The sequence below is a fragment of the Pongo pygmaeus genome, chromosome 7, assembly GCF_028885625.2.
Source record: "Pongo pygmaeus isolate AG05252 chromosome 7, NHGRI_mPonPyg2-v2.0_pri, whole genome shotgun sequence".
Classification (NCBI taxonomy): domain Eukaryota; kingdom Metazoa; phylum Chordata; class Mammalia; order Primates; family Hominidae; genus Pongo; species Pongo pygmaeus.
In genome coordinates, this window is record NC_072380.2 from 1,038,758 (window position 1) to 1,063,443 (window position 24,686).

Sequence of the window (24,686 nt, forward strand, 5' to 3'; positions counted from 1 at the left end):
CTTCAGTGATGGCAACGATGGGACGGCCCGAGCTGGCTGCCCTGCGTCCCCTCGGTGACAGGAGCCCTGCCTCCCTCCACAGGCTTTGCGAGTGGCAGTGGCTGGGACGGAGGTGGCCCCGTGTGTGGACCATGGCCTGCCCCATTCCTCTTACACAGAGCAGTGTGGCCCTGGGCCCAGGGCTCCTGCATCCGATGGCTGCTCCTTCAGGTCCTGCCCTGCGGCCCCGATGTCTTCTCTCCCCTCCCCTCCACCGGCGCCCGTGAAGACAGGTGCAGTCAGAACTGTCCCCCCACCGAGGCATGTGGCTCTGTCTCCCCGAAGTCGGGAGAGCTCAGTAGAGCTGTCAGTCACAGCTTTAAAGGACAATTCATGCTCTTTCCTTTCCACCAACCCTCTCCCACTCATCCGCAGAGCCCGACCTGCCACCAACACACGGCTCCCACGTGGGCTCCGTCCCTGCCCCGCCCAGCCACCAAGGTCACCTTCCAAAGGAACCATGAGAGCCTGTGAGGCTCTGCCTCAAAATCCCTTGTTGCCTCCTAATTTTTATTTTGAACAACACCTCAACTCCCTTTTTAATGATCCGCTCCCTCCTGAACGCCCTCCACTCACCTCCCTGCCTGCCCCTCCACCCCCCGCCCCATCCTTCCGGGCAGATGCTGCTGCTGTCCCCTGCCTGTCCACCTTGTCCGTGCCCTTCCTGGGATGTCTGTGCTCCCTCCCCAGATTCCTATTTAAAATCCTGCTTGTCCTTCAAGGTTCAGGCCAGCATCACGTAGCGTCTCCTCTGTGGGCCCTGGGCTGTCACGCTGGATGGCAGAGTGTGTGCCTCTGTAGCTGGTGTGGAGGAGCCAGTGTCTTTCTGAGGGCCTGTGCAGGCCAGGGCTGGCGTGGAAGAGCCGGTGTCCTCCCGAGGGCCTGTGCAGGCCAGGGCTGGCGTGGAAGAGCCGGTGTCCTCCCGAGGGCCTGTGCAGGCCAGGGCTGGCGTGGAAGAGCCAGTGTCCTCCCGTGAGCCTGTGCAGGCCAGAGCTGGCGTGGAAGAGCCAGTGTCCTCCCAAGGGCCTGTGCAGGTCAGCGCTGATGTGGAAGAGCCGGTGTCCTCCCGAGGGCCTGTGCAGGTCAGCGCTGATGTGGAAGAGCCGGTGTCCTCCCGAGGGCCTGTGCAGGCCAGCGCTGATGTGGAAGAGCCGGTGCCCTCCTGAGGGCCTGTGCAGGTCAGCGCTGATGCGGAAGAGCCGGTGTCTTTCTGAGGGCCTGTGCAGGCCAGCACTGTCCCTGCAGCCTTGATATCTGATGCACGTGCTCATTCCCCCTCCCACCTTTGTGGGCTCAGGGTCCTCGACACTAGTTCAGGGCTGGGGGTTAGGTCACCTGCCCGCGTGTTCTCAAGAAAGTGGATGGAAGCTGGCTTTGAGCCCAGGCCTACCCGGCCCCCAAGTCTGAATTCTTTCCCACGAAGACCTTGCACTTGTGTCTCTGTGCACTTGCTACAGCTTCCTTGTGTGAGGATCAACTGTAAATGCCACACTCCCAAAGTGTCCGTGTCTATTCCACAGGCAGAGCCAAGTTCATAGTCACTCAGGGACCTACTTACAGGGGACTCAATACCCATGGATTTTAGTGTTTTCCTGAAAGATAATACACATTTGCTCCTAACTTTTGTGCCTGAAAGGAGATGTAACAGAGCTGTAGCTAAAGTCAAGCTTTCAATACTGAAACAGGGATAAAATATAGCATTCTTATTTCATCTAAGCAATTTGTGTTCAGCCATATACAATTAGGAAAGTATATTCGCTGTGTGCATATGACAGGTCGTTACTACCAAACACCGAATGTTCTCATTCATAAGTGGGAGTTGAACAATGAGAACACATGGACATAGAGGGGAATGTCACACACTGGGGCCTGTCGGGGGGTGGGGGGTTGAGGGGAGGGAGAGCATTAGAACAAATACCTATTGCTTGTGGGGCTTAAAACCTAGATGATGGGTTGATGGGTGCAGCAAACCACCATGGCACATGTATACCTATGTAACAAACCTGCACGTTCTGCACATGTATCCCAGAACTTAGTAAAATTTAAAAGAAAATTTTTTTTAACCTTCAAAAGTAAAAATGTAATCTGTAAAACATTTGCCAAGGGTAGCTTTTGAAATAAAAGTTGCTGGCGTGCAAGGCCAGAGCTGGGTTTGTTTATGGAGGGGTCCACTGGCTCTGGCGTGGTCAAGTGGCGTCATCTTAAAGTTGTAGTTTTGTTGTTGCTGATGTTGAATCTTTTTAAGTGCATGGTTGAGACCCCATGGGTGTAACAGCTTTTCTCTGTCTCTGTTTTCAGAGTCGCAGTGCACGCTCTGCGGGGAGCCGGAAGGTGAGTACCTGACATGCTGCCTGGGGTGGGCGGGGGCCGCGCGGCTCACAGGTGTGTGGCTGGCGACAGTCTGCCATAAAACGTGTTGGAGAGAACCTTGAACACTGAAGACGCAGTCTGTGTGCTGTTTGATACGAACGTGAGTAAAATAATTGAAGCAAACTACAGGGTGAGCGTTAGGACTCAGCAGCTCGTCTCTGAAGAAGAATTGGCTTTACCATCAAATTGCAATATTTTCTTTATTTTTTTTGCTCTGGATCGATAAATTTCCATCAGTTTCTGCGAGGTAACAGATGCTGATACAGGCTTATTGGCTTTAAGTGCATTCGCCCAAGCTGAGTCGGATCTGGGAAGCCGTTCCTGACTGTCGGTGGCTCAGCCTGAGTGTGTGTGGGGCCTTTGCTGGCCATGAGTGATGTTCATCAGTGTTGCTTATTTAACTTTCTGCACAAGTCTCATGTGTTTAAAACACGCGGCGAAGTAGGGCCCTTGAGTCTGTCATTTGTTGACTGTTTGGAATTAGTGAAAGCCAGCATTGATGTAATATTTTTCAATGGTCTAATTAGAAAGAATAAGGAAAATGTGATAAACACCTGACCCCTATTAGTGGGGACTCTGAATTAACTGGAGCTTTGATTTCGAGGTCTGCTTTCAGCAGAAAGAGGCAAATTGGCTAGAAAACGAGTCAGCCTCGGGGAACTCGGGACACAGCCAACCCCAGGAATGTGCCTTTGGGTCAGAGCCCAGCCCAGCTCTGCTCCCACAGGGAGAAATGGGGAGAGATGATCCCAACGCGTGACTCCAAGGGCCAAATATTAAAGGCTTCTGTATACTCAGGGCCACAGAACCTCAACTGCGTCCACTGGAAAGGCTCTTACCTGCAATTTAAAACATAAAAATTAAAAAGTGAGTATAGGGTTAACTTGGAACTTCTATCAAACACCTAATTCCCTCATTTGGTGGTTAAGGGAAGTATGACAAGGTTTTAAAACTTTTTCCTGTGTCACTTGGTAGTCATGGAAAGCACAGATATATCCTTGGTAACGTCTGTTACTGTACATTTTTAAATCTTAAGCTTCACTTTTATGCAAAACATCAGACTTTGGACCCCTGGCATTTCCAGAGTCAAAAGTAATGTGATGTTTTAGAGTCAGGTGGGTGGGGGTTGTTCCCGGGTGGAGCCTGGGATGCTGGTCTGGGTGTGGCAGAGGCGGCCTGTGATGGGGAAGCCACAGGTCCTTTCCCCTGGAGACCCCAAGGCTGCTGCAGAGGATGATGAAATTCTGCAGCCTGTCTGTTGGGTGTTTGAAAGCTTTATTATTTCTTATCATTATAACTTCTGTTGCCATTCCCACCAGGGAAAGCATATCATGCTTTGAGTTCATTTTTCATTCTCTTACCCCCAACCCCTTACCGAGAGTTTTCAGTGTGTGAGAGAAATTGTGAAATATAAAACCTTGTAAATAGTGGTTTAAACACATTGCATCTTGCTTTTCGTCTACTTGTTTCTAATAACAAATGTCTGCCTCTGCCAAGGACAGTGGCCCATGTGGGGTGTGTTTTGTTGTCACGTGACACTTAGTGCTGTCATAAAAGAAGAGTTTTTTCCCAGTAAATCAGAATCCATGATGTTTGGAGGCGAGGGTTTGGATTGAATGAAGGCTGGTAAATCACCCCGGAGTCCTGGCTCAGGGATGGATATTGGATGACTTCTGGGGACATTCTCCGTCATGGGATTGACTCTAGAAGAGACCTTGGCTTGCCCAGGCTGACTTGAGACGACTATAGTCCTCCAGAGCATGGGGAGGTGAGCTGGCTCCATCGGGGCACTCCAGCCTTAGGTCTGTGACCTCTCAGGCCCAGCACCACTGACGTCAGACCAGACTGCGTGGTCCTGGACAATCCCAGGGTCACTTCCCCTGGTCACCTGCCTTTGATCGGCCTCCACATCACACATACTGTCGGCTCCCAGCAAATGTGTGACAGTGGCCTGAGGAGGGGAAGAAACGTGTTCGTTCCTGCTCTAGAGGGCAGGTCAGCTTTCAGATCTTTAAAACGAGACAGACTAGGAGGGCAGGTCAGCTTCCAGATATTTAAAGCGAGACAGACTGGGAGGACAGGTCAGCTTCCAGATATTTAAAGCGAGACAGACTGGGAGGACAGGTCAGCTTCTAGATATTTAAAGCGAGACAGACTGGGAGGGCACGTCAGCTTCCAGATATTTAAAGCGAGACAGACTGGGAGGGCAGGTCAGCTTCCAGATATTTAAAGCGAGACAGACTGGGAGGGCAGGTCAGCTTCCAGATATTTAAAACAAGACAGACTGGGAGGAAAGGTCAGCTTCCAGATCTTTAAAACGAGACAAACTGGACTCCAAATAAGAAGACTCCCCCTGTCCAGTGGGGAGCCTCGCAGAAGTCGGAGGGCTCTCCAGCCAAGGGTTGGGGTGGGAGGGGGGCTGGGCAGCGGGGGGTGGGGCTCGCTGCTTTGGCCTGCGCCTCCTCACTGGGCCACGGTTCTCTGAAGCCGCCCCGTGTTTCAGATGTACGAGTGCAGTTGCTCCAGATCAGGGAGGAGGAAGGGTTCGTGGTGAGGTCTCAGCTGTGCTTTAGTTTTTGCAAAGCACTGTCATATGAATATTCATACATTTTTAAAATCATTTAAGTAATTAGTCTAAGTGAGAGCTGGCTGGGCGCAGAGAGTGGAATCTGAAATCAGCCTTTTTGTTTGGTAATTTCTTCGGCAGCTTTTGTGAGTTAACTCATAAATGTCGTGGCACAGAAATGACCAGCCAGAGGCTGGCGGCAACCTGTGTGGCTTGGATGTGGGTGTGCAGCGCTCATTACATCCAGAAGGTTGAGGCACCACCTCATTTAGCATCTCGCTTTCTTGTCAGAAAGCTGTTAACAGCCTTCCATGGCTAAGTCAGTGAAGTGGGAAACACCTATTTGCATTTTAATGGTTCTTTCTGTGAGAGCTACTTCTTTGGATACAGATTGATACAGATTGAATAATTAGCCTGGTCTCAGATGATAATATCTGTCAAACAAATGCGACCAGGGACAAAGTTTACAGGATGCTGGAGACTGGAGACCTCAGAATTCTACAGTTGGGGAATCTCTATAATGCTGTGGACTATTTTTCAGAGAACTTAAAATTTTAATTGTATATAAAATGTAGATCATGATCTCAATATGCAAATTACTTACATGTTCTGTATTACGAGGTTTTGAAACTTGTGAGACTGTGTTTTCATGAGATAAAAATGTTTAATAGATTGATTGCTATTTATTGGTACCTTTGTTCCTACCAAGAATATACAGACAGCCCAACTCTAAATCCTTGAAATGCAGTGTGGTGTGAAAATGGAGCGGCATTTTGGTTAACAAGGGTCTCGATGCCATTTACAGGAAAGCAGTTTCTGCAGGGTTCTGCTTTGCAGAGATCTCTCCTGATAATAATAATAAATTTACTCAGAACAATCTCAGTTGTCATAATAATTTGCCAATTTCATACTAAGACTACTAAGACGGTCTCAATTTGTATCATTTTCTCAGTGATTCCTGTTACCTTTTAGATAAAGGCAGTAACCAGTTACTATATAGCAATAAGATGGCATGCTGGTTTATCTTGACATAGCAAAAATCCGTGTGTGATATAATCTGTCAATTTAATATAGGAAAATAATTTAAGAGTACATGATTCTTTTTAAACTTTATTGACAGATGCATGATACTACTCGCTTTTCAACTAGAACACAGGAAAGTTTATGGACATTGCGTGGGGCCACAGATGTCAGTTCATGGATTTGTCTGTTGGTTTACATTTTTATGGCTTGATTTGTCACCACAGCAGATAGATTTTCTGATGTGGGAAGACAGGTAATGATGCCTGGTGGGGCCGGGAGAACGTATTTGAAATCCACAGTGATGTAATAACAGTGTCTTAGATCTGTGTTATTTGCCCCCATTAAATATAAGAAATAAAATAAGCTATTAATATTATTAAATAAATGTAGCATGAGAAAATGCTACAAAAATGTTGCGATACGTTGATGTGAAAGATTCTTTAGCAATCAAGGCCTTAAGATTGGAACTTTAAGAAGCAATAGACGATTGTGATGGCAGAAATATATATTGGATTATTTGAGTAATGTTTTAGAAATTCCAGGCTAAGAGCAAAATTCAAGTCTTAAAAAAAACTAAGTACTTTAAGGTAAGAGATTTTCTTTCTAAATCTGTTTTCACTTTTGTTGTTTTTACTTTGGTTATTGGAAAACACAATCTACATGGTGCCCTTGGAATTTTGGGAAGACGTACAGAATCTTATATTTTAGAATTTTGGGAAGACATACAGAATCTTATATTTTATCACAACTAGGAGGAACCCAGGCCACCTATTATTCTCCCTTCATATCTCATAATCAAGATATTGGGAAAGTTTTCCTGCAGTTAGTAGCGTTAAGTGCTTGCTTTTTAAATACAAGATATTCAAGATTTTCCCCACAAGTGACTCGAAACAATGCAGTCTCCTTAGTGGTTTTTTGTTTTTAACTTTAATTGAATATGTGTTGTCTTGACATTTTAAGACCTCTTAACAATTCTGGGGAAAAAATGATAGGGTTGCTTCTTGAAATTGCATATTGAAGAGCTTAGAAAGTACCCCCAGCCCTGTTCCCTGTGGAGAGGGAGGGCACCACCTTTTCAAAGTGAGCTGCCACCCTGTCTGTCTGAGACCATAGCTCTTTAATTTTATGCTTTGTATAAAAATGATCTTTTCTGATTGCTATTTGTGGTTTTTAGTGATTATTGTTGCTTAAGAACTAAAAAGTCCAACTAATGTTTGAAGGAAAACAGACTCAGCTCTAGCCAGTCTGTCTTCTAGGACCTGAACATGGTTAGGGTTTTAGTGGAAATCAGAAAACAGTCTCTAGGGTAAGAGAGAAAATACTGCTCCTCTGTTAGCCTAGATGGAAGACTGAGTTGACCCCTGTCCCATGCCCACTAAGAATAAATAAAATGCTGTACAATATGTAACAAAATTTATTTCAGTGCATAGTTGAGCTTGGATGAAAACAAAAGAAAGGGGATCCCCTGAGCCCCAAGAACTAAGAAGGAATTCCAACCAGGGGATCAGCATGAGTTCCAGCTGCAGTAGCTCCTGAGATGCAATCCCAGAAAGGGGCCTGGGATGGGGCTGGGGTTGCAGTCTGTGCCCTGTGAGGCAGCGGTGGTGGAAACACTGGAATTGAGCCTCTTGAATCAAACCCAGACACTCACCCACCTTCCCCGTTTGTGAGAAAAAAACTGGAAAAACATGCCTGAGAAAGTGTGGAGGAAGCTCATCGCACATCCAGGGCTGCGGGTAAGATATAAAGTTACCAACGAGAAATGCACACTCCAGGTATGGATCTGAGATCTGAATTTATATTACCTGTGTGTTGCAGAAGGACCACATGGTGACATTCATATGAAAGTTGTCCCAAAATCAGTTATGATTCTGTCAGAACCTAAAGGCTCTGGCAGAATCAAAATCACAAACTATCTACACAGAATTCTTGACAACATAGGGGTCAAAGGACTTCTCCACTATAAAATAGTACCCACTTTAGATAAACATACAGAAAAGAGTATAACCCATATAAATAAACTTTAAGGAAGTGATATGGTTTGGCTGTGTCCCCACCCAAATCTCATCTTGAATTGTCACTCTCATAATACCCATGTGCCATGGGAGGGACCTGGTGGGAGGTAATTGAATCATGGGGGTGAGTCTTTCCTGTACTGTTCTCGTGAAGTGAATAAGCCTCATGAGATCTGATGGTTTTATAAAGGGCAGTTCCCCTGCACACGCTCTCTTGCCTGCTGCCATGTAAGACATGCTGTTGCTCCTCCTTTGCCTTCTGCCATGATTGTGAGGCCTCCCCAGCCAAGTGGAAATCTGAGTCCATTAAACCTCTTTTTAAAAATAAATTACCCATTCTTGAGTATTTCTTCATAGCACTATGAAAATGGAATAATACAGGGAATAAGAAGACATAACAGGAGAATGAACAACCAAAGCCCTAGAAATAATAAACTTGCCTAGATATTGGATACATTTATAATTATTAAATAGATTTTCAAAAGATACAGGAACCATAATGTAAGAAGTATCTATTATGAGGAAAGAAAGACTTAAAAACAAACAATATCTGGAAATAAGATAGGTCGTTTAAATTGATCTCTATGTGGATATATTATTATAAAGTAGATTAGACAGAGCTGAAAAGAGAGTTGCCAAACTGGAAACTAGATATTAGGATATTACCTAGAACTTTGCATAAAAAATATAAAGGGAAATAGAAGAATTAAGATGCATGGAAGATGGCTTGAGAAACACAAACACATGTCTGGAATTAAATGAGAAATTAAAAAAGAATGGGGAGAAAGGAGAAGCGGCCTTAGTCAAAGAAGTAAAGGCCAAGATTTTCCTAGAACTGAAGAAATGTATTGAGCCTCTTTGATCTAAAGACTCCTAAGACTGAAGCCAGACAAGTACAGACACTCCCATGCCTTCTAAAATGAAACCACAGAATAGGAGACAAAGAATCAATAAAGCCAGAGAGAATACAGACAAAAGTACTTGATTTTCAGGAGACTTTTTGTAGTCAATACTGATGCCAGATGATGTTGGAATAATGTCTAAGAATTTCTGAGACAATAAAGAGAGTGAATAGAATGCAAAATATTTAATGTAAAGGTGAATAGAAGAGGAGACAGGTAGGGGAGGGGAGAGAAAAAGGCTCAGACAACACAAAGCACATGGTAGGATGACTCAGGTATTTTACACAAAGCACATGGTAGGATGACTCAGGTATTTTTATAGATAAAATCATTGTTCAATGATAAAGGGAATCTGCTCCAAGAAGCTATAAGAACCATCTACTTTATAATAGATTCAAGATATACAAAGAACAAAAATTACAAGGAGAAACCAACAAATGAAAAATTATGACAGGAGACACCCTTGTCTAAGGACATAGAACCTCACTGAAGGGAGTGGGTTCCACCCAGGAAAGGCAGAGATGCTCTGAAAGGGGTTTCCCTGGCCCCCAGCATTCCCAACAGGGACGCCGTCTACTATCTGCGAAAGGGGGTTCTTGCCAAGTTCACAAAGTTTAATTTTTTGCTTGACTTCAGCCCTTTTCTGGCTTATGTGGCATTTTAGCAAGCACTTATTCAAGCAGCCATGCTTTTATTGGAAATATTTGCAGGACCCTTCTGGTTTCCAGATGAGCACAGATTCACCTGGGTGATATTCTCTCTATGGGGCAAGGTGTGGAGCAGGAAGCAGCATCTCTGCTGTCTCTTCCCAGGGTCCTCAGAAGCTCCAAGAATCCCTCTCCCCATCACTCTGGTGTTTATGGCCAGCCATAAATAACTATTACCAAAGCATACATCAGATTATATCATTTCCTTTCTTAAATCCTGTCAATTCCTCCTCTGTTGGATAAATTCCACATTCATAATCTTGCCCCTACTGGTCTGTCCAATGCTATTTGACCACATATGAAATATGCACCCTCTGTTCTCACTCACCACACACTGACATACGCCTCCGTGGATGCACTCGGGACATTGAAGGCTTTATAATAAAAGCATGATACAGTGAGGGGGGAGAGGGGTGTTGAGTGCAGACCGAGTGTGTGTGTAGGTGTTTGTGTGTGTATTTTATGAACAAAGAGAAAGCTATTGAGGAATACTTTGGAATACATCCCCTCTCCCCACTGTGTGTGCAGCTTCTGCTAGGATAATGAATGGCTTGCTCATTAATGCGTTATCCCAGCAGAAGCTGCACACACAGTGGGGAGAGAGGATGTGTAATAGTTTGTATTAAAAATAAAAAGGGGCCGGGCGCGGTGACTCACGCCTGTAATCCCAGCACATTGGGACGTCTAGGCAGGCGGATCACAAGGTCAGGAGATCTAGACTATCCTGGCTAACACGATGAAATCCTGTCTCTACTAAAAATACAAAAACAAAATCGGCCGGACATGGTGGCGGGCGTCTGCATTCCCAGCTACTCAGGAGGCTGAGGCAGGAGTATGGCGTGAACCTGGGAGGTGGAGCTTGCAGTGAGCTGAGATCACACCACTGCACTCCAACCTGGGCAACAGTGTGAGACTTCATCTAAAAATAAATAAATTAAATTAAATTAAATTAAAAGGTCGTCTGGGCTCAGTGGCTCACGCCTGTAATCCCAGCACTTTGGGAGGCCGAGGCGGTGGATCACTTAAGGTCAGGAGCTTGAGACCAGCCTGACCAACATGGTGAAACCCCATCTCTACTAAAAATACAAAAATTAGTCAGGCGTGGCGGCAGGCACCTGTAATCCCAGCTACTTGGGAGGCTGAGAATCGCTTGAACCCAGGAGGTGGAGGTTGCAGTGAGCCGAGATTGTGCCACTGCACTCCAGCCTGGGAAACAGAGCGAAATTCCCGCTCGAAATAAAATAAAATAAAATAAATAAATAGGTCTAGAAAAAGACCTCCAGGGTCAGCTCAGACACCATTTCCCTGATGAGACCCCCACGTCCTCCCTGTCACTGGCCCCCTCCATAGCAACTCTGTTGGACTTCCTTTGACATCCCTTCCCTTTTTCTCCTCTGCAGATGTCTGTTGGAGCAGAATGTGTGTCCCACGCTGAGCTCAGTGCTGGTTCTATGAGAACTCTGAGCAAGGGAACTGATTTTTCTCCATCACACCCACCCTAGTCCTCTGCATTTCATAGCCGTGCGTTTTTGAATCAAATGCATAAAGCTGGCTTAATGGATGTCTGTTCTTATTACAATATAAGTGCTGCATTTAGAATCAGAGGTGAAGGCACAGCTATTAAATATGATAAGATAGAGTGAAACGGGGATGAATTGCACCTACCATCTGGTGTCTGAGACTGCGACAATTACCCATTTATGCAGAATGATATAAAATTCACAAATAAACCTTAGTTTGCAAATTTCTTTCTTTTTAAGAAATAATATCCAATATCAGAGGTTCAGGTATTCTGGCATTGAAACAGTTTTACCTCAATGATAGGCTCAGGAATACATAAATATTTTATATTTTTGGTCCCTGGGTAATTTAAACATCAGGCCATGGGTTTAGTGTGAGTGGAGAAAATACTGTCTATTTTCTTGTTGCTAAACATGCCTAATTGTTGAGTTTTGAAGCATATTTGGGAGATGGAAATATATGCAATTGCATGTTGAGGAAAAGAAATATTAGAATTATTCTCAGTAATTCATAATAAGCTCATTTGCAATATTGAAATAATCGGCCAAAGAGAGAAATTTAATGTGGGATAGAGTCTGACAGCTGTCTTCCATGTTAGAGTGTCACTGTCTCCAAAGCAAGAACTTTGTTTTAAAATTAGAACATCATTCGTGCCATTTCACAAGAAGCATAAAATGCCCCCAATTTAACGTCTTTCCGTTGATCTGCTGAGAGTCAAGTATCCTTAAGAGAATTCTTATCATCTTCCTGAGCTCCGGGAATACAAAGATATTGAGTGGTTATTAGATTTCCTGAGAGTTAAATGGTTACATGTCTCTGCAGAAGCCACATTATCTCAACTTACTACTTGTTTCTTTAAAAATTTAAAAACATTTCCTAATCATGCATCTCATGTTGCACACTGGGAAATGTCAGCATTGTTCTGGGGTCTCACTCTGACTTGGCAGGTGCCAAGACATTTTCAAAAACAAAGAAGCTTTCATTTGACTTAGACCTTCAGGCTAAGTCGGTTTTGTGGCAGAATGACATGGCCAGAGCCAACAGCAGTGGGGCCCTCAGCTCTATCTGCAGCTGATTCTGCAGGCAGCTCAGCCGTAGTCCTTAGTCTGAGATGAATCTTGGAGGGAGACCAGAGACAAGGAACAGAATTCTCTGATGAACCGGTAGGGCGTACAGATGTGAATTCATCAAGTCTAAATATTCTGGGCTCCTAAGCAACTGCACGTCGGCTCACCCCTTCATTGGTGGGCCCGTCTGCCCCCTCTTCTCCGGGCCATGTTAGTTGCTGCTTCCTTCCCTGCCCTTCTCCTGGATTTTCTTGATTTTCCTGCCGCATTTCACAGCAGTCAATGAGTCCCAGGACACCATGCCGGGTGCTGGGAGTAGGAGCCAGAGGGTGTTCCAGCCTTGAGCTCCCAGCCTGCAGAGGCTCCTGGTACAGGGAGGACCGGACCTGCTAGAAAGACCACCCCGTGTGGCACCGCGTGGCTCGCCACAGAGCAGGTGAGGTGAGCCCAGGTCAGAGCCATCCACCTTCCTGTAACACTTGCTCCAGGGCTTGTGTTTATACATGTGAGCTGAGTTTTAGATATTCTTTGTCTGTTTATGTGACTGGGAGAAGTAAGAAACCCTCCACCCTGAAACCCCGTATTACTGTGGCTGTGAATCCCTAATTGTGCCCTCCTCTCTGATTGGTACATCTAACAACAATGTTACCCATTACGAAGGACTGAAATGTCTGCAGCACCCACCTTTGTAAAACGACCTTGGAAGGAAAACACCCCGGAATAGAATGACTGTGCACCCCCTCCCCCAGCCAATCTTGTGATCAGATGACCCAGAACTCAAGCTGTGAACCTAGAAATAAGCAAAAAAGGCTAAGCAAAAAAGGATTTTTAGACACTGACATTGTATTTTTAAAGCTAGAGAATCACCGTGGTGTAATGGGCGCGCCAGAAGCCCTGGAACCGAAAAAGCAAACTCGCTGAGTGACTCATTTTCTAAAAAAAATTGAACTAAATCTTCATCTCCTCTTCATGGACCATGGAGAAGCACATGCAGAATCCTGCATGTGGAAGAAATTGTGCATCTTGAAACTGGTATTTTCCTGGGCGCGGAGCGTTTTCATCACAGGCCTTGCCCTTCTCAACATGCAGTAGCCGCTGGTCTTTTCCCATTTCCTTTGGGGTCCTGGTCTCTCCTAATGAAGTAGACCCTCTTCCTTCTCCCTGTGGACACCTGTATTCCACTCAGAGCCCATGTCTTGGTTGACTGACCATGATGCAAAGCTTTCTCCTGCTGGCCACGGGTTGCTTTGATTTTTAAAAACCGGGTGGGTCTTGTCTCACCAAGATGGGAAGCCACGTGCAGGACGCTGTGTTCAGTCAACAGCATGGGATTGAGAATATGAGAGCTGTGAACCATATACACAGAAGGGACTTGGATCAACAGAGAAGCAATGTTCGCAGACGTGCTGGAACAACAGCTCTGAAAAATGTCCAGAAATAGAAGGAAAATTAGAACCTGTGATGTGGGCAATGGGGAGAATGAATGTGACTATTGATCATCACAGCCTCATTGATTTATAGGATGCAGAAGCATTTGTTTTGCTTTAAGAATCGTTTCGAGTATACGTGTCCTCTGTTTCCACTCTTGCCTTACGTCCAAGATTGACTTTCCTCAGGAGAAATGCAGGCTCCAAGCCTAGCAGACAGAGTCAGGCCAGGAACCAGGCGCCAATGTCTTAACCTCTTTGCCATTAATTCGAAGTGGGGGCTTCTTAAGAACGTAATTTCTCTGACCCTGACGTTCTCCTGGTAAAATTTCCTTTGCCTTAGAATTGTGTCTCTGTGTGTGTGTCTCTCTATTTTTGTCTGTGTGTGTGTGTGTCTGTGTGTGTGTGTGTCTACCTCTCTCTGTGTGTCTCCATGTGTGTGTGTGTCTACCTCTCTCTGTGTGTCTCTGTGTGTGTGTGTCTACCTCTCTCTGTGTGTGTGTCTCTGTGTGTGTGTCTACCTCTCTCTGTGTGTGTCTCTGTGTGTGTGTGTGTCTACCTCTCTCTGTGTGTGTCTCTGTGTGTGTGTGTCTACCTCTCTCTGTGTGTCTCTCTGTGTGTCTCTGTGTGTGTGTCTACCTCTGTGTGTGTGTGTGTCTCTGTGTGTGTGTGTGTGTCTACAGAGTGAAACCTCTGCTGTCAGGGTCTGGTTTTTATTTTCTGGATGTTCTACATAAATTTGGTTTCCATGACTGTATACACCATTGACCTGCTACTTAGTAAAACTCTGTTTCTTATTGTTAGACCTGTTGCAAAAAGGCAGATGGGAAGTAATTTTTTAAATTTCAGAATTGTAATGATGGATAACCCATTTCCTAATATTGCAATTCTCAAATTCTTTCCCCACGTCTTCATGAAATCAGTCATAGTTAATTTTGGCAGATTAACCATTACCAAATTAAATTATTAAATAATTAAATCATAAACCCACAAAAAAATGTGAAAAGGGGAAAATAACATAAATTGGGAGTCAAGATTAGCGCCAAACAGGCCTTGATAAAAATCCAGCTTTGTCCACCTAGCACTGAGAGACCTCCAGCCAGCGGTGTGACTTCACGGCGTCTGGAGTCTTCAGCCAGGAGGGGTGAAAGGGCGCCCATTTCAATGCGATTCTGAAAATTATGCTCTTTAAGCACAATGCGTGGCACACAGTGGGGACGTAGTGACTTCTGTTTTATTTTTATTCTGGAGACTTGACTTTATGAACCTCCTTGTCCATTTGTTGATCATTCACTTCATGTGTCTTGCCCCAAGCCCATTTATCAGGCATTATCTGAGTGCCGAGGAAACACAGGCACGAACGAGATAGTTGTATGTCTGAGAAACATCTGAAAATTCAATCAATAGTTGCAATAAAGAGTTGTAAATACAGCAATAGTTGTACTGTAATGATGATGAATATTGACCTACTGTTTTATAAGAATGTTTCCCACAAATGGTGAACTCATAGAAACAGGGTAGAGTGGTGTCTGCCAGGGCTCAGGGGGAGGGGAAATGGGACGATGTTGGTTGAAGGCTACAGACTTGTTGTTTAAGATGAATAAATTCTGGAGATCCAATTAGAATGATTTCTTGTTAATTTTTATTTATTTATGAATGTATTTTTTAAGAGACAGAGTCTTGTTCTATCGCCCAGGCTGGAGTGCAGTGGTGCTACCTCAGCTCACTGCAACCTCTACCGGGTTCAACTGATTCTCCTGCCTCAGCTTCCCAACTAGCTGGGACTACACTTGTGTGCCAACACACCCAGCCAGTTTTTGTGGTTTTTTTTTAGTAGAGATGGGATTTCACTACATGTTGGCCAGGCTGGTCTCAAACTCCTGACCTCAGGTGATCCACCTGCCTCAGGCTCCCAAAATGCTGGAATTACAGGCATGAGCCACCATGCCTGGCCTAGAATGATTTCACTATTCTCCATTTTCTCAAATAAAAATAAGAAAGTTAATGTAATCACATTTTAAAAGCAATTAGGATACCCTCATTTTAGGTAAAATGTAAGACCAATTGAATTTGAGTTGGTATTTCCGCAGTTAGAGATGGAAACATCAACTCAGTTTATGTGAGTGAATGTATACAATGCATAGCAGGTCCAGAGTGTACAAGCATATTGTGGTAGGGGCCAAGGAATTTCCAAAAAGTGAGATCGAGCTGGAGAAGAAAGTTTTTATATATATGGAAGTTTTATATATTTAGAAGTTTTATATATAGAAGTTATGTATGTATCTATATTAAACATTTTATATATAGAAAACATATATATTACATATAAACATTTTATATAGAATATATATTCACATCTATGTTCCTTATAAATATATCTATATATCATATAAATTCTGTAACATTTTAAACTTTGTTTTATGATCATGCCAAAGCAATGCAAATGATTTCAGCTGTACAAGGGAATAATCAAGTGTGAAGCGTTGGACATGGGAGAGGTGTTTGATAAATGGTGCGCAGGACCCTATGGGAAGGCCAAGCCTGAGGAGCGTGGTGTCGAGGTTTGAGGGTCTGTAGGACTCGGACCATGGGTGACTCTTCCCATCATGCTACAGGTGTCTCTCTAGAGCTGTTTAAGAAGGTCCATGAGCTGCCAGCCTGCAAGTCCCTGTCACTGTTGTAAACATCTGTAGAGGCTTTGGGGGCAGAAGGATGTGTAGTTTTCATCAGAATCAATCATCATGTAGAATCAATCATCATGGAGATTCATGACCACATGAAAGGTGAAAAGAGGAGCTTCCGTGCTGTGGGTTATGGAACCTGGGAAGGAATGTTCAGAGTATGCTGACATTCCAAAGCCATCTTGGTCCACCTCTGCCTTGAATATCTCCAACAAAGTCCATTTGACCACTGGGGTTGATCCTCGTCCGGCTCCTGAATTTTTACCTCAGGCCCATTCTTATGATAAAAATGAGTAAATAGTAGCTGTAGTTAGCTATGGAGAGCTGTCTCTGGAAGGTGTTTGTCTGAGTGGACCTGACTGGGTTAGTCTACAGGGGGGCCCTCCCTCCAGCCACAAACACACATGCACCCCGATATCCAGTACTGGGGTGTGGAAAGAGGTGGGAGCAAGAGGAAGTCTGGGAGCCACGTGGGCCGCTCTGAGAGAGCCCTGCTGGGGACTCAAGTCCCTGCCGCCAGCTGAGCATTTGCTTGGGAGCATCAGGCACAGCTCACATCCCTAAATCACCCCAGGTCACACAGCTGGCTTATGGAGTGGAGACCCAGGGGGTCAATGTGCCTTTACGTCCCACCTTAACTTGACAAGGTTTATGCTCAAGATGGGTGACCAGGAGTCTCGAGCTGCAGCAGTTCACATGCTCAAGTGTGGATGGCCGGCAGGGAGGTCCTGCTCTGCTGGTTCAGACGTGCTGTGACGGCTTTATCGTGTGCAGAGGCAGCTCCGTCCTTCCCAGGAGCCCCTGGCTGCACAAGCCCTTGGAGTTTACTGCAGGCAAATTGGGCCTGAATTTGAATTTAATCCAAATTCTCCAGCCCATGTGGTACCTCTGCTCAAAGCTGCTTCTAATGAGTCAGGATATCTGCTGCATGTTCAATTAAGATAAACTTGTTGTAGAATTCCCAGGGAGCTAAGTGGGATTCTGTTCAAAGAGCGAAAGGCTAGAATGACGTTGGTGTAGAATTCCAAATGGGAGACTTTAAATGAAATTTATGGACTTTAATATCTTCATATATAGCCAGGAATCTGCTCTGACTCTGGACAATAAGGTGTGTGCTCACTAATGCTCTTTCTGATCTTGAAATCAGTTCCAAACCTGACTCATTCGGTAACCATTTTTCATATATGAAAGTCTTGTCAATTTAAATAATAGCTTTAGGATAAAATCATTAGAATTCTAGCAGCATAACAGCTCTGTTCAGCATTTCGGAATTTGCAAGAGTCAGATTTTTTTACATTTATAGATAATTTTAAAATTGTATCTTAAATTTTTAACTTAATATTTTAATTTTAAAGTAAATTATGTATTTATATTTCAAATAAATCTTAAATTTATTTAACAAATAAAATTATTTAAAATCATGAACTCTTCCCTACCCACCGTAAGTGTACTGGAATGACACACGCATGACACAACCACACATGTGCCCCCACACAGACACTCGTGTGAACGTGAAAATAGGCCAGCATGTGTAAGAAAATAAACCATAAAATAAGCCAACATGTATAAGAACATGAACCATAAAATGAGTGACTTTGGATTTGTTTTAGAACATAAACCATAAAATGAGTGACTTTGGATTTGTTTTCTGAGATAGTTGTTTTCATTTATCTTTTTTTTTTTTTTTTTCTGTAATTGTGGTCAAGATGAACTAAAGCTGAGAATTACATACCAAACATTCAGGCTGGATGTTTGGTACATAATTCCAAACAAAAGGAGGCAAGAAACCCTCTTTCTCTTAACTTACCAACTTAAAATGCTCTCTGGCTTTAATTCCCTCGTTAGCAATTACTTTATGAATATTCCTTGTAGACCTCACCTAATCCAGCGCCAGGAATGCCACAGCCATGAGTGAGTGTTCACTGCCTGCTGCTGTGTCCGTAGTCCCAGCTGTCTGATTCACTTCCCTGTTTATTGCTTGCCCTACCGCAGACAGACAGACAGAGCCCACAGTGGTGGAGGCTCCAGGATCCCAGGCAGAGAGGATCCCTGAGGACCTGCATTTTAATTTCGAGCACTGGCTCAATGTCATGGTCCCAGTGCCTCCCTGAGTTACACAGAGCAACTCTGGAGTTATTATGTATAAAACCTGATCCCAATGTTAAGGGGAGGGAAAAATAATTTCTTTGCGATCACATGGTCCAGATCCCTCAGTCTGCAATTAAGTAACTGGGGGCTCAGAGAGGCAGCGTAGCTTACTGGATGCTCACAGAGCAGATAGAACCAGGTACACGCTCTAGCTCGGGCAGGGAATTTGGAATGGAAAAAAAAAAATACCCACAGCAATAGATTTGCACCCCAGATGCTGAAGGAGTGCTCGTATACATCACATTTACCATAAGGCCTTGGACACTGGTCCTGGGGCCATCCGGAGATGACTTCATTCTCCAATCAGACATCAGCGTCAATCCCAGATGCAGGTGGAACTCAGAACAGCATCATTTTCATGCAAACTGAATTTCGTTTCATTCCCAGATCTTCACAAAGACAAAAAGATAATGCAAAACCTCTATTTGTAAGAAGTTTATAGGAAAAGGGTCCAAGTAGTTGTGCTCTAGGGCTTCTGGAACTTTGTCCCTGTTCTCTAGAGGGACAGAGCTAACAGGATATATATATATATATATATATATATATATATATATATAAAAAATATAAACAAATATATATATGTAAATATATATAAACTCGCCGTTATCCTGCCATGGAGAGACTCAGGCATTGCTCAAGGACTTGCTCTCTCTCAGCTCCTATCAACACTCCCCCCCCACCCTAGCTGTCAATGTTATATTTCTTTCATAACAACGTAAAAAATCATGATAGCTGCTTTTTTACCCAAACACTATGAAAAGTGATACTTCAACGTTAGTGTCTTGGACTGACACATGAATTCACTCGGAATGTAGATTCGCGTCGGGCACTATCAGATGGAACCATTTTGGATCCTGGCCGCACATTGGGAAACCCGCCCAGCTTTGCTGAGTGGGTGCCAGGGAGGGAAGGGTGAGGGGGGTCGGGAGGGCTGCTGAGGCGGCATCTTCACCTTGCTTGCATGTGTATCTTCACATGTTTGGCCTTTACTTTACCCTGAAGGTATTTCTCTTGCTATAGTTTTCACATTAAGTGCGGTTTGAGTACACGATGACCGGGAAGCCCAAAGGTGGTGCGTCTGGTGTCAGTGCTTTGACTTTCCAGCACACGTCCCCAGACCCCTCTAGAAAGTCTGCTTGGATGAGTAGAACAAGACACTCTTGCTCACATTTTATTGGCCAAATGTCTTGGTTTTCTTTAAATGTAGTGCTTATTTAAAACGTAAAGTTGTTTTCATTGTTTAATTGATATTTTATACTGGCAAAAAGAACTTCAGTATCTTGGATGGGAAGACGTTATCATTTTCTGACTAAAATTAATAAAATTAAGTTTTCATGTTGTGGCAGAGTTTTCAGGAATGTCATGAGCAAGGAGTAGGTGTTTGTTTTATGGAATCATATAACATCAAATATGTTTCTAAATATCATTTTTAGTGGTTGCATATTATTCCATTTTGTGGGTCCACTGTGATTTACTGAATCGGTCCCCTTTTAATGGAAATTTAAGCTGTTTCTAATCATTTTACTGATACAAGTTGTACCTTTTGGAATATTATATCCATAGCTTCATCTGCATGCTCATTCATGATTATTTCCTTAGGGCAGAACCTAGAAATCTCAGAAATATAGTGGTTCATTCAAAGTGTGGCTATTTTACTAATGAATTTTTGGAACCCAGGAGTGACTTATAACATGTGCTTCTTCCCCGTTCTGAAGTGGCAGACATGTATTTGTGCCTATGTAGCCTCCCCAGTTGTTTGGAAACTGTATTTTTTTGTTGTTGTTATTTCAAATTAATGTAGACAGCCTGTTTTTGGCAGGCTCTAGACTAAGCACTAAGGATGCAGAAATGAAGAGAGCACGGAGAAATACATATAGCAAGAAGCATACAAAACAAACATCTGACCTGTGATAGATGTGTGGGGTCAAATGGGAATGGCCAATTTTACCAGGAGTCAGGAGAATTAGAAAAAAAAAAAGATTATGAAACATGATTCTTGAGCTGTCTCAGTATCCAAGTATTAGCCCAGCAGATGAGTATCCAAGTATCAGCCAGGCAGGTCAGCATCCCAGTATCCAAGTGTCAGCCAGGCAGGTCAGTATCCGTGTATCCAAGTATCAGCCAGGCAGGTCAGTATCCAAGTATCCAAGTATCAGCCAGGCAGGTCAGTATCTGAGTATCCAAGTGTTAACCGAAATGAGTGGTGGGGTGGGCTTCCAGGCTGGGGGCAGCTGCACCAAGCTCAGGGCAGGAATCAGCATACCCACGTCAGGGAGCACCCCCACCCTTGGCAGGGATGGCTTGCTCTGAAACCTCACCTTCCTCCATACGTTTCTGTAAGGGGTCCAACTCCCCACCATTTGCTGGGGCAGTGACTGCGCAAGGACAGTTAGTCAGATGTGTCCTCTCCGTGACAATGCTGACAGCGGAAACGTTATCTTGAATCTCTGTTAATTTAACATGATTTTAGATTGGGTATTGGGAGGGAGTTGGTAGGGATGGGGGCTCATCAAACATCTTAAAAAACAAATTATTATTTTTAATCATCACTGTCAGTAACAGCTTCTCAGTAGTCTCTTGCAATTTCAACATTCAGGAGACATGCCTTTCTTTTCTCATTTATTCAGATGATACCTCACGCCAGATCAGGTGAGGGAGTGGCATCCGTGCTCACGGAAGTCAGCAGAGCTGTGTTCTAGCTCTTTCTCCTCCACCAAAGAGCTGTATGCATCAGACAAGCCACCCACTCCCTTGGGCTCTCAATTAATTTACCTGTAAAAGTGGAGAAGAAGATCTATATTCTTTCTAAGATCTCTTCCAGTTGTAAAACTCCAGTGATTAGAAGAACAGAATTAGACAGCATGGTCCTTGACTTGAAAGAGCCTCAGCTCTCTGGGGACTCTGCTCCCCGTGTCATCGGCATAGTCGTGAGCCTGGTCAATACTCAGTTACTTTCCCTGTTGTTGGTTGAGGGATAAATGCCAAGAAGGATAAATGAATTCCAATACAATTAAATCCTTATGCTAACTTAAAAAAACAACTGCATATCATTCTGTTTACTTACTGGTACTGTCAGGAACTTGATGAATCTTTAAAAATCAGGTATAGTAAAATTTAGATTTTAATAAAAATGATGTATTTCTTTAGTCAAGTCAAGGATGTATTGCAGAAAAGAGATCCCTGTGTAGCTGGTGCCTTCTTCTCTACCTTACCTAATCAGTGGTGTAACCCTCCTATGCCTATGTTTTAGGCATAGGCGATTATAACTGCCTTTCGTTTGATAAATGAATTATGTAATGAAGATCCCTTTGACAATGAAAGGCTTTAAGCCATAAAAATACTTTCAGTGTTCCATTTGATTAAACATAAACACTTCTTAGTCTTTCCGGAGGAGAGGAAGACTATGTATACGACTTTTTGGACAATTTAATGTTTAGGGGATATTTATGCAGAAATGTCCTTCACATTGTTGAACCCATGATTATACATGAGTAAAGTCACTTATGATTTCTTTCAGTTAAGATGAGGATAAAGAACATATAGAAAATTAACAGTAATGGGGAATAAATGAACTATACTCACCCCAGGGGGTGTGATTTAACTGCAAAATTTTACAAAACAAGAACAAAATAGTATTTTTCTAATTGGGACTTGGGCAACATTGCAAATAGAGATGTCAGTAGTGTGCTTTGATAATTTTAAGTTAGGAAGTTCTTAACCTCAAAAGCCTTTTGTAAGAACAGCGCTAAAGTCCTTGGATTATTTTGTTATTAGGATTCGTCACTTCCTTGATTATATGTTCTAGAATCTTCTTCAACTCAATTTCAATCTAATAAAATTTTATAACTGCCTGCCATGAACGAAGCTCTGTTTGGCACTTTATGTAAATATGTGGGCATAAATATGATGTCTGTCTTAATTGATTTTACCAAGAAGTATGAAAGTTAGATGTGTTCAAAACTAAGCTTCAAGGCAGAAATGCATATCCGAATTAATATACCAAGAAGGTGCTGTTGAGGGAAATTGCAATTCTAGGTGTATTAGATTTCTGTGGCTGCATAATGGACTACCGTAAGCTTAGCAGTGGAAAACAACACACATGTGTCATCTCGGTGTCTGAGGGTCCAGGGTGTGGGAATGGCATAGCTGGGTCTTCAGCAAGGCTGCCATGAAGGTGTCAGCTTGTGAGCCTTGGCTGAGTTGGTGCTGGCTTCCGAGCTCGCCCAGCCAGCTGGTAAGATTTATTTCCTTGTGGCTGTAGGATTCATGGCAGCTGCTTCAAAGCCAGCAACAGAGCAAGAGCAAGTGGCAGGCAGGATGGAGTCTCATCACCACATCACCCACTCACAGGAGGGACACCCATGACCTTGGCCACCCTCTGTTGGGTAGAAGTCTCAGGCCCGGCCTACACCCCAGCGAAGGGGTTCATACAGGTTCACACACAGGCTTGAGCACCAGGAGGCGCAGAGCCCAGGAGGTGCCTATGTTCTGTCCACTGCACCAAGATGAAGAAGTAACATGAACAAAAGTTCTGGACTTTGAGGAGCTTAGAATTTAGTAACTTGCTGACATGCACTCACATAAGGTCTGGAAGTTTTGAGCTTTCTGATACGTGAATGCTCTTGTGACCTTAACTGATCCCCAGATGTGGCTTCAGGGGTCGCATCATTCCTTTCATTCATTCCTGATGGTTTTTCACTAGCTGGTTTGGATGCCTCTGGGGTTTCCTCTTCATCAGCCAATTTAATTGATCAAATCTCATGAGTCCTGCTACTGAGGATTTCAACCATCTCTGCGTTTAGTTTGTAGCCTGGCTGTACTCCTAACCCCTTCCCATCTATTTCCTTGAGATTAAAAGTGATCCATGAATATTTAACTGAGGAAAACTTTCTGAAAACCTACCTGCATCATAATACTTGTTTATCTCTAATAAATATCTATTGGTTTTCCCTGTATCAGAAAAATACATGCCACTAGGTTTTTAAACAGGAAGGTATTTAATAGGAGGATTTAGGAAAAGGTAATATTTTGGGGGTCTATAAAGGTGGAGGGATTTCTTGTGGCTCAAAGTTAAAGAACTTCATGGGAGAAGTGACACTTGATGTGTGTCTTGAGGAGTAAGGGGAACTTCGTTCAGTGAAGAATGGGAAGACCCGCTGCCACCAGGGCCCCTGTCAGCAGGTGCATGGGCCATGGGCTTGGAGGGGAGATAGGAGAGCTTGGTGCCACCTTCAGCTGGGCAGAGGAGTATAAGGATAAGAGGCTGGAAGGGCAGCTTGGGATCAGGTTGCCGTGCAAGCTTCATGTTTGCAGATGTCACCTGTAATGTGGAGATTCTTAAATGGGACACGTAGGCCATCCTAGGGCTTAGGTATCTTCAGGTCTAAACCTGAAATCACATTCAACTATTACATGCGTATTCTGGGAACAAGTCCATTGTGTTTGTATCAGAAGCTATATGGGGGAATGTGGATTTGGAGGCAGCTGGATGTGGATGGGGAATCCTTACGATAGCTCCACAACCTTGATCAAGTAATGGCCTTCCTAAGCCTTCTCTGTAAAACTGAGATAAGAATAGTGCCCAGCTCGGAGAATGCTATAGGTTTCAATGAGATTATGTATGCCAAGTTCTCATGGTGCCTAACACACCGTAATTGCTTAATTTTTAAAAATGTGTGTGCGTGATATTACGAGTTTTAGTCTGTATCCTATAGATGTCTCAGCAGTGCTGATTTAACAACTTCAGAATGCAGATACCTTCAAAGTTGTAGATGTGGGTTTTGAGCCACATGCCACATTGTGTTCTGTGAGAAACAGGCGATGGTGGAGGTGCCTCCGCCCGTCGCTCCTGGTGAAGGCAGCCTCTTGGGTGGCTTTCCCTGTCATCATGACCTTGATTTGATTCCTAGTCCCTTAGGTGCCCCCAGTGGCTTACAGCTCAATGCTCAGTAAGTATTCCAAGTTCCTGCGCCTCCCCAGCCCTTCTGTCCCCTGGGTTCAGGCTGAACACACATCAGCCCCGGCGGAGACAGCCCTGGGCTCCCTGATGTCACCTGTGGGGCTCAGCCAGCATTAAAGACACGATCGGAGACCCAGGGTTGACCAGTTTTGAGCCCGTCCTCATTCTCACTGGGGAGCTGTTATTAATAAAATCCATATACAGTCAAGAGTGCAGCACCAGTGTTTTTCATGAAATTCAGCTCCCCACACTCCCTAAGGA

General features: G+C 44.0%; 1 protein-coding gene across 4 annotated transcripts in view; it reads left to right on the forward strand.

Annotated features, from left to right (window-relative positions):
* Positions 1–24,686, forward strand: part of DLGAP2 (DLG associated protein 2) — a 944,800-nt gene that overhangs the window by 510,693 nt on the left and 409,421 nt on the right. For all 4 annotated transcript variants that reach the window (XM_054498310.1, XM_054498311.2, XM_054498307.1 and 1 more), the window contains one exon: positions 2,338–2,370. In XM_054498310.1, coding sequence (XP_054354285.1) covers positions 2,338–2,370 — 33 coding nt within the window. The remainder of the gene's footprint in view (positions 1–2,337; positions 2,371–24,686) is intronic.